Source organism: Heterodontus francisci, chromosome 8 (genome assembly GCF_036365525.1).
Source record: "Heterodontus francisci isolate sHetFra1 chromosome 8, sHetFra1.hap1, whole genome shotgun sequence".
NCBI lineage: Eukaryota > Metazoa > Chordata > Chondrichthyes > Heterodontiformes > Heterodontidae > Heterodontus > Heterodontus francisci.
In genome coordinates, this window is record NC_090378.1 from 73,341,271 (window position 1) to 73,360,918 (window position 19,648).

General features: G+C 42.6%; 1 protein-coding gene across 14 annotated transcripts in view; it reads right to left on the reverse strand.

Annotated features, from left to right (window-relative positions):
- Positions 1–19,648, reverse strand: part of pde4dip (phosphodiesterase 4D interacting protein) — a 536,621-nt gene that overhangs the window by 155,894 nt on the left and 361,079 nt on the right. For all 14 annotated transcript variants that reach the window (XM_068037361.1, XM_068037360.1, XM_068037363.1 and 11 more), the window contains 7 exons: positions 17,715–17,954; positions 16,546–16,704; positions 13,958–14,071; positions 10,758–10,895; positions 7,258–7,437; positions 6,048–6,242; positions 2,674–2,862 (listed from right to left, as the gene is read on the reverse strand). In XM_068037361.1, the coding sequence (XP_067893462.1) occupies positions 2,674–2,862; positions 6,048–6,242; positions 7,258–7,437; positions 10,758–10,895; positions 13,958–14,071; positions 16,546–16,704; positions 17,715–17,954 (1,215 nt within the window). The remainder of the gene's footprint in view (positions 1–2,673; positions 2,863–6,047; positions 6,243–7,257; positions 7,438–10,757; positions 10,896–13,957; positions 14,072–16,545; positions 16,705–17,714; positions 17,955–19,648) is intronic.

Sequence of the window (19,648 nt, forward strand, 5' to 3'; positions counted from 1 at the left end):
TGAAATTGTGTCCATTGCAGCCAAGTCTAGGTCATGAATATATATCAAGAAAAGCAGGGGTCCTCACACTGACCCCTGTGGAACCCCACTGTATACTTTCCTCCAGTTCAAAAAACAACCATTCACCACTACTCTGTTTTGTGTCACTCAGCCAATTTCGTATCCATGCTGCTGCTGTCCCTTTTATTCCATGGGCTCTAAATTTGCTGTTAAGCCTGTTATGTGATACTTTATAAAACGCCTTTTGGAAGTCCATGTACACCACATCAACCACATTACCCTCATCAAAAAAACTCAAGGCAGTCAGCTAAACATGATTTGCCCTTAACAAATCTGTGTTGGCTGTCCTCAATTATTCCACATTTGACCAAGTGACTATGAACTTTGTCCCAAAATATCGTTTCTAAAAGTTCTCTCATCACGGAGGTTAAACTGACCGGCCTGTGGTTGCTGGGCTTATCCTTACACCCTTGTTTAAAAAGAGTGTAACATTTGCAATTCTCCAGTCCTCTGGCACCACCCCTGTATTTAAGAAGGTTTGGAAGATTATGGCCAGTGCCTCTGCAATTTCCATCCTTACTTCCCTCAGTATCTGTTGCATGATTGCCTTGAAGAATGATGGTCTTTTAAGATTTTAGTATGCTAATGAGCCAAGTACCAAGATGTAATCATGTGACTACAAGCCTGAGGCACTCTGCTACTGTAACACCTAGAGGCAAGCTATGTAGGTAGTTAACTCTGTACTATGTCGAATAGCTTAGCTGTAAACAAACCTGTTTGAGGTCTTCAACAACCTGGACTCCACATATCTCAGTCATGTTGCATCAGACAACATAAAAACAACTCATTATATGGTGGCAGCTGTCCTTGGATGCATCCCATCCAGTTCTGGTGACTTATCAACTCTCAGTACAGCCAGCCTATCTAATATCTCCTCTTTATCAACTGGTCTTCAGAATTTCCTTTTTGTAAAATATCAAAATGTGTTTTACAACACAACATTGTGACAGAATCTGGTATGAAATCTAAGAAATGATTCAATAATCAGACACTCCAGGCAGGGAATGCTTCACGAGAAATCCCAAGTGGCAGCCCATGATTTTCCATCCATTAAGCCCAAAGTTCTGCAAAATGTACTCCTGACACGCGTGGCTCCCTGGGAGCGCTAGACTGCAAAAACATGCTACCAGTATATAGTGCAGCCCTGCTCTCAAGTAAAAGGTGAATAAATCGTTGGCCTATTTTAAAAAAAAAAGCAGTGATATTATATCAGATATCAAACTGAGCTTCTGTCTATTCCATTGATTCAGACGGATGTTAAATATGCCAGGGCACTATTTGAGGAAGAGCAGGAAATTCTTCTGGTGTTCTAGCTAACATTTCTTCCTCAGCCAACACCATCAAAAACAGATCAAATAATCATTCATCTCACTGATGTTTGCGTGAACTTGCAACCACGGTTTCCATTAGCTTCCTGACACAATAACAGTCACCACACTTCAAAAAATAATTAATTATGTGAGGCACCTTGAGGTGTTTCAATCTAATAAATCTCTATGTAAATGTTAAGTATTACTATATATCTCAAAGATAATAGATACTTTTCTTTTCTTAACCCTGGTGCTCTCTTTGCCTCATACATCACTGTATACTGAGAGTGATTACGTTACCTGCTCCCAGGCATCAGCCTCAGACCTGCAGTATCTTCTCTCTCTCATTTTTCTTCAATTTTCTTCTATCCCCCATCAAATTTTCGATCTCAGCTGCTGACTTATGTTGGGAAGCATTTACTTGAGCATTATCAGTCCTCCTGTACCTGACCCAACAAGCCATTCTTCCTGTGAGAGCCTGGACAACAAGCACTAGCAGCTATTTTTCATGGGGAGGGAGTGGTGGAAGATCCAGGAAAGGGCACGGAATTGTAGTTAAGCCTGATCCTATCTTCACTTACATCCATCCAAGTCCATTCTTCCAAAAGGAATGGCAGATGTTACTGGATAATGATCAGAAAGGGAATCCTGGCTGAATTCTTCCTCTTTCAAACTGAAAGACACTAAAGATAATTGTCCTTGCTAAGATCAGCTGACTCAGCACAATCCAAGGAAATAGTGGAAAAGATGGCTGCCAAGTCCTGGACTTACAACAATCAACAAAATTACATCAAAACTTAAGGACTGTTTCAAATCTGGAATTTTATATAGAATTCCATACAATGGGAGAAAATGGAAGGAAGTTAGTTAACTGTATCCAAGTTTGTTTCAGTTTGAACAGAGTTTTTCTGTTGTTAGCAATCATCAACACTGTAATGAGACCATTCTACAGCAGCAACAGCATTGGGGTCATGGACTCAAGCAATAGTAGGTACACAATGGACCTCAACCTTTAATTGCCAATGTTTGTGGCTCAGGCGTGTCACAAGTGCATGAGCAGCTGGCTTGTTACAAGTGCATGAGCAACTTGTAGTTGCTCATAATTCTGTTGTTACAGGTAACACTACTTTCTTTGGCTCACATACCTCTATGTACAGCTATATTTTGTATTTGTACTGCCACAAACTTTACTTTGTGTCTCACTCCCAATTATACAGAAAGGGAATTCTATAAAGCAGAAGGACTGCTGAACTCAGCAAAGGGCAAGATTTATTTGTTGATCCTTCAAACTTCAAGGACTTACATGGATTAGTCGATCTTTTTCCTGAAGAAGTTCTTTGAGGCGGGCTATTTCTGTTGGCATCTCCAATGAGGAAACATTCTGCTTGGTGAAATTTACTACTTCGCGATCCTTCTCCACCAACTGGCGACGCAATGCCTGCAACTCATGGTTCTTCTCCACAAGAGTACGTGTCAACCTCTCTGCTGCATCCTGAGCAACAGAAAAAATAACACATAGGAAATTATATTTAAAACCTATCTCATCTGACCATCAGCAGAGATAGTGGCAAATTATGTATCCCAGCTTGGCTCAGTTACTAACACTCTCGCCGCTGAATCAGAAAGTTGAGGGGTTTGAGCCCTACACTTGACTACCTGATCTAAAAATGACACTTCAGTGCATTCTTAATGTAATTTTGCACTGTTAGAGGTGCTGCCCTTTACATGAGACATTAAATAGAGGTTGTGTTCGCCAGTTCTGGTGGATGTTAAAAAGTGGCCCTACTCAAAATTAGCTCAATTGCTAATTTATTGATTGCAATTTCACCTGGTGATGCATTGCCAACTGACTTTATTCCTTGCTGTAAAATTTTCCAAGATGATGGTCGAGAACTGGTACTAAGCAACATGTCTCCACCTGATTCTTCAAATGTTATCCTACTGTTTCCATGGATTCTTGCATTCACTGCAATGAAGGCATTGTTTACATCACCTAATCTGATCTTTCTAGTTTTGATTAGTTAACTGAAAAAAAAATCTACCTTATCATACCATAGATTTTCAGAATCTAGTTGTTAATGCATTGAGGATACCCTCCATCATGTTGTGTGGCACTATCACCGTGCTAAATGGAATAGATTTTAAACAGATCTAGCCATGTAAAACTGGGCATCCATGAGGCGCTGTGGGCCATCAGCAGCAGCAGAATTGTACTCAACCACAATCTGTAACCTCATGGCCCGACATATTCCCCACTCTACCATTACCATCAAGCCAGGAGACCAACCCTGGTTCAATGAAGAGTGCAGGAGGGCATGCCAGGAGCAGCACCAGGCATACTTCAAAATGAGGTGTCAACCTGGTGAAGCTACAAGCCAGGACTATTTGTGTGGCAAACTGCGTAAGCAGCATGCGATAGACAGAGCTAAGCGATGCCATAACCAACGGATTCGATCTAAGCTCTGCAGTCCTGCCACATCCAGCCGTGATTGGTGGTGGACAATTAAACAATTAACTGGAGGAGGAGGCTCCACAAATATCCCCATTCTCAATGATGGGGGAGCCCAGCACATCAGTGTGAAAGGTAAGGCTGAAGCATTTGCAACAGTCTTCAGCCAGAAGTGCCGAGTTGATGATCCATCTCGGCCTCCTCCTGAAGTCCCCAGCATTACAGATGCCAGACTTCAGCCAATTCAATTCACTCTGCGTGATATTAGGGAACGAGTGAAGGCATTGGATACTGCAAAGTACTGAAGACCTGTGTGCCGCGCTCCTAGCCAAGCTATTCCAGTACAGCTACAACACTGGCATCTACCCGGCAATGTGTAAAATTGCCCAGGTATGTCCTGTACACAAAAAGCAGGACAAGTCCAACCTGGCCAATTACTGCCCCATCAGTCTACTCTCAATCATCAGATAAGTGATGGAAGGTATCATCGACATTGCTATCAAGCAGCAGTTGCTTAGCAATAACCTGCTCAGTTTGGGTTCCGCCAAATCCACTCAGCTCCTGACCTCATTACAGCCTTGGTTCAAACATGGAAAAAAGGGCTGAACTCAAGAGGTGAGGTGAGAGTGACTGCCCTTGACATAAAGGCAGCATTTGACCGAGTATGGCATCAAGGCCTGAGCAAAGCTGAAGTCAATGGGTATCAGGGGAAAACTCACTGCTGGTTGGAATCATACCTAGTGCAAAGGAAGATGGTTGTGGTTGTTGGAGGTCAATCATCTCAGCTCCAGGACATCACTGCAGGAGTTCCTCAGGGTAGTATCCTAGGCCCAACCATCTTCAGCTGCTTCATCAATGACCTTCCTTCAACCATAAGGTCAGAAGTGGGGATGTTCGCTGATGATTGCACAATGTTCAGCACCATTCGCGACTCCTCAGATACTGAAGCAGTCCGTGTAGAAACGCAGCAAGACCTGGATAATATCCAGGCTTGGGCTGATAAGTGGCAAGTAACATTCATGCCACATAAGTGCCAGGCAATGACCATTTTCAACAAGAGAGAATGTAACCATCTCCCCTTGACATTCAATGGCATTACGATCGCTGAATCCCCCACTATCAACATCCTAGGGGTTACCATTGACCAGAAACTGAATTGCAGTAGTCATATAAATACCGTGGCTACAAGAGCCTCCTGACACCCCAAAGCCTGTCCACCATCTACAAGGCACAAGTCAGGTGTGTGATGGAATATTCTCCACTTGCCTGGATGGGTGCAGCTCCAACAACACTCAAGAAGCTCGACACCATCCAGGACAAAGCAGCCCGCTTAATTGGCACCCCATCCACAAACATTCATTCCCTCCACCACCGACACACAGTGGTAGCAGTGTGTACCATCTACAAGATGCACTACAACAACGCATCAAGACTCCTTAGACAGCACTTTCTAAACCCACGACCTCTACCAACTAGAAGGACAAGGGCAGCAAATGCATGGGAACACCACCACCTGCAAGTACCCCACAAAGTCACACACCATCCTGACTTGGAACTATATCGCTGTTCCTTCACTGTCGCTGGGTCAAAATCCTGGAACTCCCTTCCTAACAGCACTGTACAACACATGGACTGCAGCAGTTCAAGAAGGCAGCTCAGCATCACCTTCTCAAGCCCAATTAGGGATGGGCAATAAATGCTGGCCTTGCCAGCGTCGCCCACATCCCATGAATGAATAAAAAAAAATCAGGATAGCCAACAGTCTAGACACCTGCAGGGGGTTAGTCAGAAAATGACTCCTCCATAAACAACAGTACATAAGGGTGTTTATTGAAGATGCACATAAAGTGCATTATAGGGAGGGTGCTTTATGTGATTTCTCTATTACCAAAACAGCCATACAAAATTGTATCCCATTTCACAAAGTGGCATGTTAAAGACAGAAGTGCAATTGAAAAGTGCTTAATATAGTTTTTCAAAGGGAGTTATAAATAATGTGCATAGTATTGGTATGTAATTAATAAGGAAATGACATGAGATGTCTATTACAAAGATAAGTCAAAGAAAATTATTGGAAACGTGTTTTTTTAAAGGAGAAGGGGAGCCCTAAGCAACTGGTGTTATATCAGCAGATTGTGATACACAAGGGCATGGTGCTATGGATCTTTAGATGTTTAGAGAAATAAGCCACACAGAAACAGGAACAGAGTATTCAGGCAGTGCATTACCTTCATCTGCTGATCATGGGAACTGATGGTTTGCAGCAGTTCTGCTACCTCTTGCTCGTGATCAACCGCCAATAGGCTTCTATCTGTGAGCACTTCCTGCAGCATTCGCTCCTTCAGCTGCAACCGCAGTCTCAGCTGTTCCATCACCTCATCGGACCCAACGCTAACCTTATTCATCAACACTACAGTCAGATCCTGCCAGGGAGATGTGAACAAAAAAGCGGCACTTCAGAGTGTGGATTGGTGTTCTGAAAAAACTTGTCACTGAGAGACAATCATGAATTATATCTTATTTGGGAGTTACTCTCAGAAATGCACGAACACATTGCACCATGGTAGGCACCCTTACTTTCCGACAAAGACATTTCACTTCCCTTGATAACCCCTAACTATCAAGCTCAGGTAAAATGCCTGTGTGCACTTTTTAAGCATGCTTATTAACTTGTTTACACAAAACCAGTCATCCACATTAAATAGGGCACAAAGGAATTTTATGGGAACATACTAATCACTGTGCTGCCAGAGGGATGAATATTTATAGAACCAATAATTCCAGTCAAGTTCAATTGAGATGAGGAGAAATTCTTCACTCAAAGGGTTGTGAATCTTTAGAATTCCCTACTCCAGAGAGTTGTGGATGCTCAGTCATTGAGTATATTCAAGACAGAAATCAATAGAATTTTGGATATTAAGGGAATTAATGGAAATGGGGATAGTGGAGGGAAGGGGGAGTTGAGATAGAGATCTGCCATGATCATAATGAAAGGTTGAGTGGGCTCCAGGGGCTTACTCCTGCTCCTTTTTTTAAATCTTAGATATCCTATAGTTTGAATAGAGCCCTTTTACTTTCCATGTGGACAGCCCCACTTGCTAACAGGATCTGGGTAACCGGGGAGGAAAGTACAGTAATGCTGAATCTAAGAAAGGGATTCTGAACAGACAGAAAACACATGGAGCAACAGCTCTTCTCAGGGTTACAGCACACCAGAATTTTGCAATATATAGACCCTGGGCTGCATTATGAGCATCACTACCTAACTGTAAAATATTCAAGCACGAACCAACTGGTTGATCACTGCAAATTTGTGCAATTGTTTTTCATAAAATGCATTATTTTCAGAAATTTATTTTGCCATATCACCATGAATAGGATTTGTATTGTCAAAGCTCTGACTGAGTTTTTCTTTCTGTGGCCTAGGCAGTTCCCTACCTCTACCTCCTTGTTGCAGTTGTGCAGTGCTGCCTGGAGCTGACTGTTGACTGCGTCCTTTTCCTTCAGGGAGAGGACATGCTTCTCCTCCACCTCCTGCTTCAACCACTGCAGATTCTTGTATGTCACTGTAATCTGTTCTAACTCCAGGTCCTTGCCTTTCATGAGGCTCTCCAGACTCTGAAAATTGGAGGATAAAAAGATCACAATCACAAGCTCAGTTCAGATCCAAGCCATTCGGCTCATTAAGTCTCATCTTGCACAACACTACATATTAAAACAGTCTTACATGCTACAAGCATCAAAAATACAAAGAGAATCTAAATCTACTTTACTGAGTGTTTCGTCATTGTTTGAAAACACTGTCAAGGGTCGCTCACACATAGAAAATCAGTGAGGCAACAACCAACCAATTGAGTGTTCAAGCATAAGCTCTCGAATTGCACAGAACTGCCCGAATGAAGATTTTAACTAATTTTTTTTTTAAATGAACATTTCTCAAAGTAACTGTACTCCTCTCACCCACCCTTACTTTCTAGTCAAGAGAACATAAAAATGTAGTAAGTACTCCAGTCAACCAAAATCTTTTTACAAATCGTTTTGGATTGCTATTCAACATGATGCTTGACCAATAATACTGAGGTCCTCTTGTAGATTTAAAATCAGCCATCTGCCATTTCAGATGTGGCACAGATATTCTTCACAGTTGTTTAGTTTGTAATGCAGCACAACAGTAGGTACTCTGTACATTTAAAGGGACTCTCTGGATTCCAGCAATTCCTGTTTAACACAGGACCAACCCCCACCTCCCATCACCTCACCCTTCCATTACTTTATCTGCCAACAGCATTGATGTACTTTTGGCATTTCATCAGCTAAGTAAAAACAAACGTCTGTATAAGCCTTGGCTCAGTGGTATCAGTCTCTCGCCTTTGAGTCAGAAGGTTAAGGGTAAAGCCTCATTTCAGGACTTGATCAAATAATCGAGGTGGACATATCAGTGAAGTGCCGAGGGAGTGTTACACTGTCAGAGGTTCTGTCTATCAGATGAGACTTTAAACCAAGGGTCTATCTGCCCTCTCAGGTGGATCAAAAAGATCCCATGGCACTATTCAAAGAAGAGCAGGAGACCTTTCCTGGTGCCATCATTTATTCCACAACCAACCAAGAACAAATAACATGGTCATTCATATCACTGCTGTTTGTGGTGGAAGGTTGCATATGCAAGTACAATCTTTTTCTTTAAAGTGACTGCTCAAATCTCAGTCACTGCAGCCACTTTCTGTACTGATAGGATCATTAGCAGTTTCTCATCACTAAGTGACGAGATCACACAGCTTGCTGCTTCTGGCTAAAGTACACAAGTAAATAATCAAAGTTAACACCACAGGGCTTTGTGAATTGGGATTTTTTTTGTGATGAAACAAAAGAGAAGTTTTATGGATGTTAACAATTTTCTTTGACTTTGATTAAAAAATGAAAACAAGGTTTAGGACACAGAGTTTAGAGATTTCATGATTTCAGCCAGCAGCTAAAATGATGACATCACCATGTGATGATAAAAGGTTGCCAACAAATTCTGCATGCAATAAAATGGCTGCATTCAATGACAAGGATGCAACATAATTGTAAAGATAAAAGCATGTCAATGCTGGGCAGTTGTTATGCAAGAAGGACAGAATTTTCCCAGCGAGTTCCAGTCTGTGCGGAATGGGAAAGTCCCGGAAAATGACGTTGGGTCAGAATCCTGACGTCATCCTGCCTTTTTCCGGCTTTTCCTGGGGTGTGGTCCGAGTCCTGCGGGGAACCCCCATGGGTCTGGTGGGATTGCAATTTAATAGATTAAAAAGGCCTTTTTAAGCATGAATTCTTCTTTTCCCAACAGCACGTGGCTTCCATGCTGTGTCTGCAACTCTCCAGGGTCACCGAGGCAAGTGCACAGCAGGAAGAGCTTCTTCAGTGAAACTGACAGGTTGGGAAGGGTTTGACCAGTTAACTGAAGAACTCCAGCCATGGCCAATGGGAGACTGCTGTTCAAAGCACTTCTTCTCTTAGACAGTGCAGTCACTTCTTGAAAGCTGCTTGCTAACTTCCTGAAAGACACTTCACCTGTCTAGCACTTCATTCATATTCAGCTGCAGTTTCCTGCTGCCAGCCTTCCATGCATGTTGGCAGCATATGGAACTCCACCTTCCACTTCTGAAGAGAGGCAAAAGCAGAGGCCACACCCCCGCCAACAGATCCAGCAGCAGCAGAAGCAACACCAGCAACTGCCTTCTCCTCAGCTGCATACCCCTCCACAGGGCTGATGGGATGGACTTTGAGATCCAGCTGGAAGGAGGTGAGACTCCCAACACAGGGTCTACAAGCAGAGGATCAATGCTCTCAACATGTTTCAGAAGGCTCAGGCTTGCAAGGCACGTCACTACTGACATATGCAGCCTCCTGGAATGAAAGCTCCTTCCCAGTGGAGCAGGTGGGAACACATTGGCAATGGCTGACAGAGTGCCTGTCACTGGAGGGCCAACCGCTACCCTGCACCATCACCCTCCCCGCCCCCAGCCCTGGGTCTGTGCCTCTTGCAAAGTTGTGTGCTCTCTTCATCTGCAAGGAGAGTAAGCAAAGAGGTGTAAATGTTCATAATAGCTTGTGTGGAAAGGAGGGAAGGCAACATTTGTGGGGGGTGCTGTGAGGCATGGATGTGAGAGGAGAATAGGCTGTGGGTGTGAGTGTAGGCTGTTCAGATGGGGATGTGAGGTGCCTAGAGAGAGAGGAATGAGTGGAGTTGCAAGGTGTTCTGAGGAGTGCTGTGTAGGAGAATGCTGGGAAAGTCAGAGTTTGGTGCTTGGCACCTCAAAGTGTTATGCCACACATCTTTCCCACCCTCCAGAGGTCCTGGATTCTCTTGGTGCACTGTCTCCAGATTGGAGGGACCACACTCCTGCCACTGACTTCCTCGGCCACTTCTATCCAGGCCTGTTTGTTTGGAGAGGTTGTCCTCTTCCTCCTGTCCTTGGTAGAGTTTGCCTCACTGCAGCCTCTCAGATCCTGCAGCAGGACCTCCAGGTAACAGAGAGGCCCAGGGAGCAATTTTCCCAATCTCCTCTCCGTCCCTATGGTTGCTGTAGCCTCAAAAATCCAAGTGCTGGTGTGCCCATGTAACCCATGGTGATCCCTTAATTAGAAATCCTTCCTTTGTTAGAATGGACATATCATCCTGCCCACCCTTCCTAGTTGGCCTAGGAGCCCAGAGGCGGGATACTAATGCCATTGCTCTGGGAAAGAGGCTCAGCAATGGCCGTCCATTGAGAAATCGGGTTCCAACCCGAAAATGGCCCCGTAGTTTTGGCAGGGACTAAATAAACAAGATTCCGCTGAGCATCTGTGCATTAAACAGAATGAAGTAGAACCTGTATGACCTCTTTCACTTATCTGGTTGAACACTCTACGTTATTTATTTCTGGCGTAAATAAATGTAGATATGCAGTGTGTCCACTTACATTAATAGTCTCTTCGTTATTGGAGAAGATGCAGCGGAATCTCTCCAGATCCCTTTCTTTCTCACGTAGAGCAAGGTGCAACTTCTGGATTTCACTCTCCTTTTCTTCCAAGGTACAGAACTTCTCATCAATGGCACGCTAGAAAGAAATTGTATAAGTGGTCTCCAACTCGTTACAAAATATGCTCTCCTGATTCTCAGAAAGTTTGAAAATTGAAGAGATCTTGAACTCTGGGACCTGCACTCTGTAAAGTATTTTGGAGCAGTGACAAATGAATAGCAAATGAGTAGTGAATGTCTTGGGAAGTTTTACTATGTCAAAGGTGCTATAGAAAGGCAAGTGGTTGTAAATTATGATGCTGTAGTACTAATTTTCTGCCACTTGAGACATTTCTAAAATCCTCCTTTTGTCAAATAACCTACTCATTACTTTTCCAATAAACTACTGAATGGACAAATGCAACTTGTCCAAGTACCTGAAAGTTTTGACATAAGAAAGAATGGAATTAAAAAAGTATATTCTGCCTATCGAGCCTATTTTCTTCTTCATACGTTTTAAAAACTCTCCTTTGATGGACTCCACCACACGCATTTCGGGCCCAATTATAACTCTGTGCAAGTGAATGGGTTTTGAGAGTTAAAAGTCCACCTTTAATTACCTGAAGGAATGTTCATCAAAAATTGTCCAATTTCTAAAAGTAATCAAGCAAAAACCAGCACATTATTTTGTTATTCTTTCATGGGATGTGGGCATCACTGACAAGGCATTTGTTGCCCATCCCTAATTGCCCTTGATAACTGACTGGCTTGCTGTGCCATTTCAGAGGGCAGTTAAGAGTCAACCACATTGCTGTGGATCTGGAGTCACATGTAGGCCAAACCAGGTAAGGACATTAGTGAACCAGATGGGTTTTTACAACAATTGATGATAGTTTCATGGCACCATTATGTTAGGGTCTGAAGTTCTGTTAATGGATGATAAATACCTGTAGTTCAAAATAATAGGGTGAACAGGTGTTGGTGTTAATTAGTTAATTCTATCCAAGTGTGTATATATAAAGAGCCAGCCAGCACTGGCAGGTTGTTTGGACAGCAGAAGTAAGCTCTGTGGCAAGCAATAAACAATCTTCACCAAACATCCTAGTCTCAGTGTCTTCTTCATAAACAGGCTTGGAAATTTCTCTAACACATTACTGAGACTAGCTTTCAATTCCAGATTGTTATTAATTAATTGAATTTAAATTCCACCAGCTGCCATGCTGGGATTTGAACTCGTGTCCCCAGGGCATTAACCTGGGCCTCTGGATTACTCGTTCAGTGACATTACCACTATGCAGTTGCCCATCTCGGACACATCAATTTGCGCTGTGTGGGGACAAATGTTCCTTTAATCTCAAGTCTCCCTTCAGGCATGTTAATTTTTGTCTTCTAGCTTCATGCTGACAACCCATTTTGTACAGCTTGTTTCTACCAGCAATATCTATTGTTCCCAGCATTAGCTCAGTTGGTAGCCCTCACTCCCTGGTATGGTTTTAAATCCAATTCATGTACTTGAACACATAATCTAGGCTGATGTTCCTATGTAGTACTATGGGAGCTTTGTATTGTTAAATATGCCATCTTTTAAATGCGACATTAAACCAAGATCCGATCTACTTTTTTTTTATAGAGATACAGCACTGAAACAGGCCCTTCGGCCCACCGAGTCTGTGCTGACCATCAACCACCCATTTATACTAATTCTACACTAATCCCATATTCCTACCACATCCCCACCTGCCCCTATATTTCCCTACCACCTACCTATACTAGTGGCAATTTATAATGGCCAATTTACCTATCAACCTGCAACTTGTTCTGGGAATTCAAGTAGAAGTTAAGGCTCCCATGGAATTATTCAATGATCAAGGGGATTTGCTGCTGTTCTGGTCAACATTCCTGCTTCAACCAACATGACCTGTAAACAGGTTAACTGGCTATTCATCTGGCTGTTTTCTGGAATATTGATGATGCAGAACGTCTGTTACGGTTGTCTATAACCTCAATCTCTGATCTTTTATTGGAAAAAAAAAGAGATTTTTTTTTCGAATGCAATCAGTCCTGCATCTCTCTGCTTATAACTCGGCCCTAAGTCAGAATCATCCTTGCCTGATTTTTTTTTCTTCCCCAGTGTTTCAAGACAATCAGTACAACTGTAGAACTCCAGAGGCCTGATGTGCCTGAGAAATAGTTTATCAAATCTGGTTTGCCTTTCCATAGCAATGATCTCAGCTCGTTGAATACATATTGAAATAAACAATCATTAAGTGTGTCCCAGGTTAGTTAGACTCTGTTGGTACCTATAACTTCAGGAAAATCCCTTATCCTGAACACTATATTCAAGTTTAACCAACCCACATATCTACATCTTTGTCTCATCAAACCGTGAATTGGTTCATTTTGTGGAGGATTTATTGTTTTAATTAATGTTTTTTCTTGTATTGTTTATATACAACTATTTATTCAAACTGTTAAGAAAACTATAAAATCTCAAGAAATTGTACTGAGCAACTCTTTGCAGTTAGAAATTCTTAAAGTATTTTTCCCCTCTCCCTCTACTTTGCTAACACACACAGCAGCAACTTTCTACTTTCTATATCCAATGGGGTAGCTTATCCTTTCAGCACTTATGGGATCCACTAACAGTGTCAAATTCAGTATTTAAAATTTACACATTTTTATCTATAATATCTCATGAGAGTCTTTACTTCACAAAAAAAATCACATTTTTAACTACTAATTTCCAACTCATGGTGCTACCCCTGAGGGGGTGATGTGGTAAGGGGAGGATATCTCATCTGGCTGCTTTCTTATGCATTCAGAAGCATGTCTTTTAGGGTCATTTGAGGATTTTGCTAAAATAGCACAAAAAAATCCTTCATTTGGTTACAATGTCTCTAATGCATAATTGCCAGGGAAGGTTTTCTTCATCCCCTCAGACTGTGTAATATGGTGCAGAGATGTGAAATAACATTTAAACAAAAAGGAGGATTACAGGAACCCTACTTTCAAAATAGAGACATCCTTTTAATTTTGTCATTAACAAGTTTAATAGAATAGTATTAGGAAAGCATTTTGTAAAGGAAGCCTGGAAAGATACAGCTGAGGAAGAAATGGCAAGATCATTTGTACATTAAACAGAAGCAAGATAATCTGACCTACCTCCAAAGCTTTATCTCGCTCTTTGATACGCTCTCGGAGTTTATCTACCAGTGCGCCTCTTTCTTCTCCACTTTGTTCCTCATTCTGCTGGCAGTCAAAGAGTTCAATATATTGCTACGAATATACAAAGAGAAATCCTTGGAACAAAGATTGTTTTACAACAGAATCCTTTCACCTTGGGACACCTGGCTGTGATTCCAGTCCAGGCTGCTAAGATTACAATATCTCTGCACTGGCTGGTAAAAGATCTAAATGAAAAGAGTTGATGCTGTGCCAACCCAGCTCCCTATCAACATAAAGCATATCAGTCAAATCTCCATATTTCCATACTCATTTTGAAACCTCACTTGCTCACGCACCAAGAAGGATTGGTGTCAGAAGCAGAAAAATGCCTTTGTTCAATATGTCTTGATTTCAGGAAGGTTCAGGCAAATTGTGGGACAGTGTAATGGGAGTTTTTACACAATGGCCCATATTTTGCTGTAGAAATAATCGCTGAAGCTATTAGCACTCACTGTTATTAAAGTGTAAATCAGACAGCAACTTATGGCGACCGTGGAAATTTGGACATTGCTGTCCAAGTTACCCTGCTCCTCCAGGAACATCACTTTGCCAATATCTCGCTGACAAGCTCATCATTAAAACATATGGAAGGGTATAAAGTTTCTGTACATAGGTGATACCCACTAAACACTCCAGAAAAAGTTCGGATTTGTCCAATTCCGCGTAAGTGAATTTTTAACAGAGTGGAGAGTCGTATTTACTACCAAATAATCTCTCTGGCACGGAAAATTAAGTTTTACAAGGGTGCAGTCTCATACCTTCAGATTTTAACTATTGGTGGACATTTAAAAAAAAAATTAAATAAAATGTTTCTTTGAAACGTTTTCTTTCTGTCTCTTTTATCTCTCTCTCTTAATCCAATACTTCTTTCCTTCTTTATTTTCCTTTCTGTACATGATTTTACATTGAATTAAATATTCTTACTAACACTTCCCGGTTCAGACTCTGCATGCCTCTGTAAGGATTCTTCAGTCTGATTGGTTATGTAGATATACAGTTGCTTGCTCTGTTCACACAGGTCCCAGATCTGGTGTAGCGGATGCTTTGTTGAAATGGATTTCTAATTAAGGCAATTTAGAGTCATAGAGAGATACAGCACTGAAACAGGCCCTTCGGCCCATCGAGTCTGTGCTGACCATCAGCCACCCATTTATACTATTCCTACATTAATCCCATATGCCCCACCACCTTCCCTCAATTCTCCTACCACCTACCTACACTAGGGGCAATTCACAATGGCCAATTTACCTATCAACCTGCAAGTCTTTGGCTGTGGGAGGAAACCGGAGCACCTGGCGGAAACCCACGCCGTCACAGGGAGAACTTGCAAACTCCGCACAGACAGTACCCAGAACTGAACCCGGGTCGCTGGAGCTGTGAGGCTGCGGTGCTAACCACTGCACCATTGCAAAATCCAATGCAAAAGTCCATAAAAAGTCTGTGTAACTAATAGCTGGCACCATTCAGTCACTGCAGACTGCAAAATCCATGTCATCTTCTGATTTGTGAGAAGTCTACTACTTAGTAAATCACACTTTTTGACAAATAGTTAATAAAAAGAACCTACATTTATGCAGCACTTTATCACATGTTTCAGAAACATCCCAAAGCATTTCACTTACATTGAATTCGCTTTCCAAGTTAAACTTTTTAAACATATAGGTAAAAGCAGCAGCCACTTTCCAGCCAAAAACTGCATTAGAGTTTATCTTCTTTGAGGTATTGGTTAAGGGGCAGGTGCTGGGCAGGAAAGTAAGAGAACTCCCTACTCATTTCTGAATAGTAGCATGGAATCTTTAATGTCCACCTGAACCACCAGCACAGATAGCGCCTCTGACAAATCAGCACTCCCTCAATACTGCATTGAAATGCGCTCATGCCCCGGAGTGGCAAAACCTTTTTGCTCAAGAGTTAAGACAACTACCAAATTGACAATGCTGCAATGCACACACTCTGTCCAACAGCACAGGGGCTCGATCCACCTCAGGGACTCTACCAATTTTGCTTCTGAACCATCTGCCTGAATGTGTTACTCTGGCAACCTACCCTCAGGATTCTCCTCACTTCCAGTAAGGAACAACTTAGCCTGCACTCTGCTCTTCCCTCGGATGGCTGAGGTGAGAACTCTCTACACAAGTGCTAAACAACATCATGGAAGGTGTTTAAAAAAAAAAGCAGCCAGGATCTTGCTTCTGACTGCTATCTGGTGACCCCTCTTGGAAAGTGTGTGTGAGGATACTGGATAAGACTCAGCTGTGATACACTCAGTGGTTGAAAAGTCCACTGAAACTCACTGTACAGACTCACACAAGAATGAAGTATGGGAAATTCAAGAAGGTACTGGAGGGCTGCCAGTAACAGTGGAAGCATATCCCAACAAAATGTGCCAACCTCAACAGGGATGGGGAAGAATGAAAAATAATCCTGGGGATGGGATGAAATTAATGGAGGGGAAGAAGAGTATCTATCTGTAAGGCAAAGAATACTGGACTGTGTTGCTGTGAGGATTGGGTGCCTCATTGTACCTGCAGGAAGTGCTCTTTGTCCTGTAATCTCTCTTTCAGGCACTGGATGTTCTCCCCCTGGACATGGACTTCACGCTGATGCTCTCTCTCCAGGGCTTGATAGTGCTGTTCCTTCACCAGGAGCTCCTGCCGGACCTGTTGCAGTGAGCTGCGCAGCTCCTAAAACAAACCACAAACAACTAAATTGACTGGCAGCTTTCCACATAATGAATACCGATTCTCTGTATAAGAGGGCAATCAATGAAACTGTATGGTAATTTAAATCCATAATATCGTTATGACAGTTGGGAGACTTGGAGGTAGATAATCCACTGCATTTCACCAACATCTACTCTAATTTTTTTACGTTGCGTGTAGCCTATTCATAAGTGCGTGGGCCCTTTAAATTTTTTTACCACGCCGCACAGTAACTTAAAGAGGCTGAATTGTGCTCTGTCTGCATGGGAACTTCCAGGTTGTTGTGTGGTGCGCAGCTTAGAAGGAATGCTTCTCTTTACCTCAAGGACTTGGCTTCAAATCCGGCCAATGTATGGTGTGAAAGTCTCTTTTGTCTCAGGTAGTGTCAACAGAGTTCTAAGTGTTTTTTGGCACCACTACTTGGCACAAATGGACAATCTCACAGGCAGGCCGGAGGGACTGGTTCAGGTGATGGAAAAAGTTACACCGGTGAATTAGAAGGTTCTCTTCCTTGTTGGGAGCTGAGGTAGAATACAGAGATCTGTACTCCATATCCAGTGTGCTGACCTAACAATACTTGGTCCTTAATGGTGGAATTTTAGTCCCAGCAGTTTCACTGGGTGCGGTGGCCACTGCTAGGACTACACCCAGCCATTAGACGCAAGAGGAAGGACGGCCCCGAAACTCACCTAAGTTTTTAGGGCCTCGCTGGGTACAATCGGTCGGCCCCCCCACCACCCCACTGCACCACCCCCCCCCCCACCCCCGTCTCCCACTCAATTTTACGCCCCCCACCACCACCAGCCCACTCGTTGGGGGCTGAGAAATTCGGGCCCGTGTTTTCACTCCCCAATACATGCATATTTCAAATTGATGAAAAACAAATGACAAAAAGCTAACCGGGCCAGAAAAGAATCTTAGTCAACATGATGCATGCAAGGAAAATGCACCCTTGGGAAATCAAGATGTGGTTTAAAACACCAAATGCTTACTTGATTGTGCCTGATGGTGACCTCTTTCTGCTGATACATCTCTTCCAGTTCAGTCTCGATCAGCTCTTTCCTCCGTGTGACTTCAGTCAGCTCGTACTCCTTCTGGCGTATTATCCTCTGACTTCGCTGCAACTTCAGCTGATTGGAAAAGGAGGTACTCTGTAGTTCCAGCAGCTCAGCTTGTTGTTGGGCATGTGGTGGTGCCAGCTGTCCGTCAGTGCTCTGACAGGATGCACAACGCTACAACCCAGAGGAAAGTGTATGGAGTAAAGTGGAATGAGAAATAGGAAATATACATAAGGAATAATGAGGACATAAAGGCTTTTTCATCTTTCAAATCTTCAGTGGAATGCTTTACATCATCCTTTCTTACTTCAACACCTTGTAAAATTATCCCTTATCATCATCGCACATTCCCTCCATCGCCAGGTAAAAGAAGTCAGGCAGTGTTGCACTGTTGGAAGTGCCATCTTTCAAATGAAACGTTAAACTGATGCCCTGTCCGCCTTTTACCATCTGAAGGTGGTCTCACAGTGTTCTGGACAACATTTATCCCTGAACCAACACCACTACAAACAGATTAACCAGTATTTTATCTCATTTCTGTTTGTGGTATTGTAGACTGCACAAATTCCCTACTTTATAAGAGTGATTAAACATCAGAAGTTTTAAAGAAATTCTTTCATGGGATGTGGACATCACTGGCAACGCCAGCATTTGTTGTCCATCCCTAATTGCCCTTGACAACTGAGTAGCTTGCTAGGCTATTTGAGAGGGCAGTTTTAAGAGTCAACCACATTGCTGTGGGTCTGGAGTCATGTGTAGGCCAGACCAGGTAAGGATGGCAGATTTCCTTCCCTAAACAACAATAGTGAACCAGATGGGTTTTTACAATAATCGATGATAGTTTCATGGCACCATTACTGAGACTGGCTTTCAATTCCAGATCGTTACTAATAAATTGAATTTAGTAATTAATTGAATTTTAGATTCCACCAGCTGCCGTGATGGGATTTGAACCAGTGTCCCCAGGGCATTAGCCTGGGCCTCTGGATTACTAGTTTAGTGACTTTATCACTACACCACCATCTCCCTAATTAATTGGCTGTGAAGCACTTTTGGAGGTCCTGAGGTTGTGAGAAATGTTATGCAAATACAAGTGCTATTCAGAACACCGAAACTTCCTGCCATTCTTCAGGTAGTGAGAGGCAGCCACAGCATCAGTTTAACATTTCTTCCGAAAGATGGCACTTCCAACAGAATGCAAGTTTGTTCTTTCAATCTGAATGCTCAACTCTGACAGCAGCCATTTGCTGCTCTGATTAGATCATTAGCAGCCTCTCATCACTTGATGCAGTCACACTGCTTGCTACTGGCTAAAATACTTAACAAGTAAATGATCAAAGTCAACACAGCAGGGATTTATGATTATTTTATAAAATGTTAAAACAGAAGTGATATTTGTGATGCATGAATTATTATTGTGTACTATGCCTCAACCAATACCACTAAATTATTTGGTAATTTATCTTCTTGCTGATTGTACATGGAGCACTACTGGAAAATGATGATCACATTTAAATTTTAAAATTCTCCCTGGGATATAATGTCCTGACCACTGGCAACCTTCTGGTACCCCATGCAAGTGGGCATTCTTCATGTGCGAATCTAGAGAATAAGTGTCAGCAGGGATCAAGAGGCAACATTCAGGAACGAGAGGCCTGGCTAACTTTATTTCTCTCCCAAGTTCAGCAGCTAATTGTGAGGGAACTGCATTTTCTGATCTTAGCACTACTCCTCTGAAGTCAGCTAACTGATCACTCCCCACTGAGATAAATAGTCTAAATGAGATCAGCCAACTCACAACCACCACTAAAATTAGCTGACTTAAAATCCCCACTGCAATCTCTCTGGCGTGTATGACTCTGCAGCAT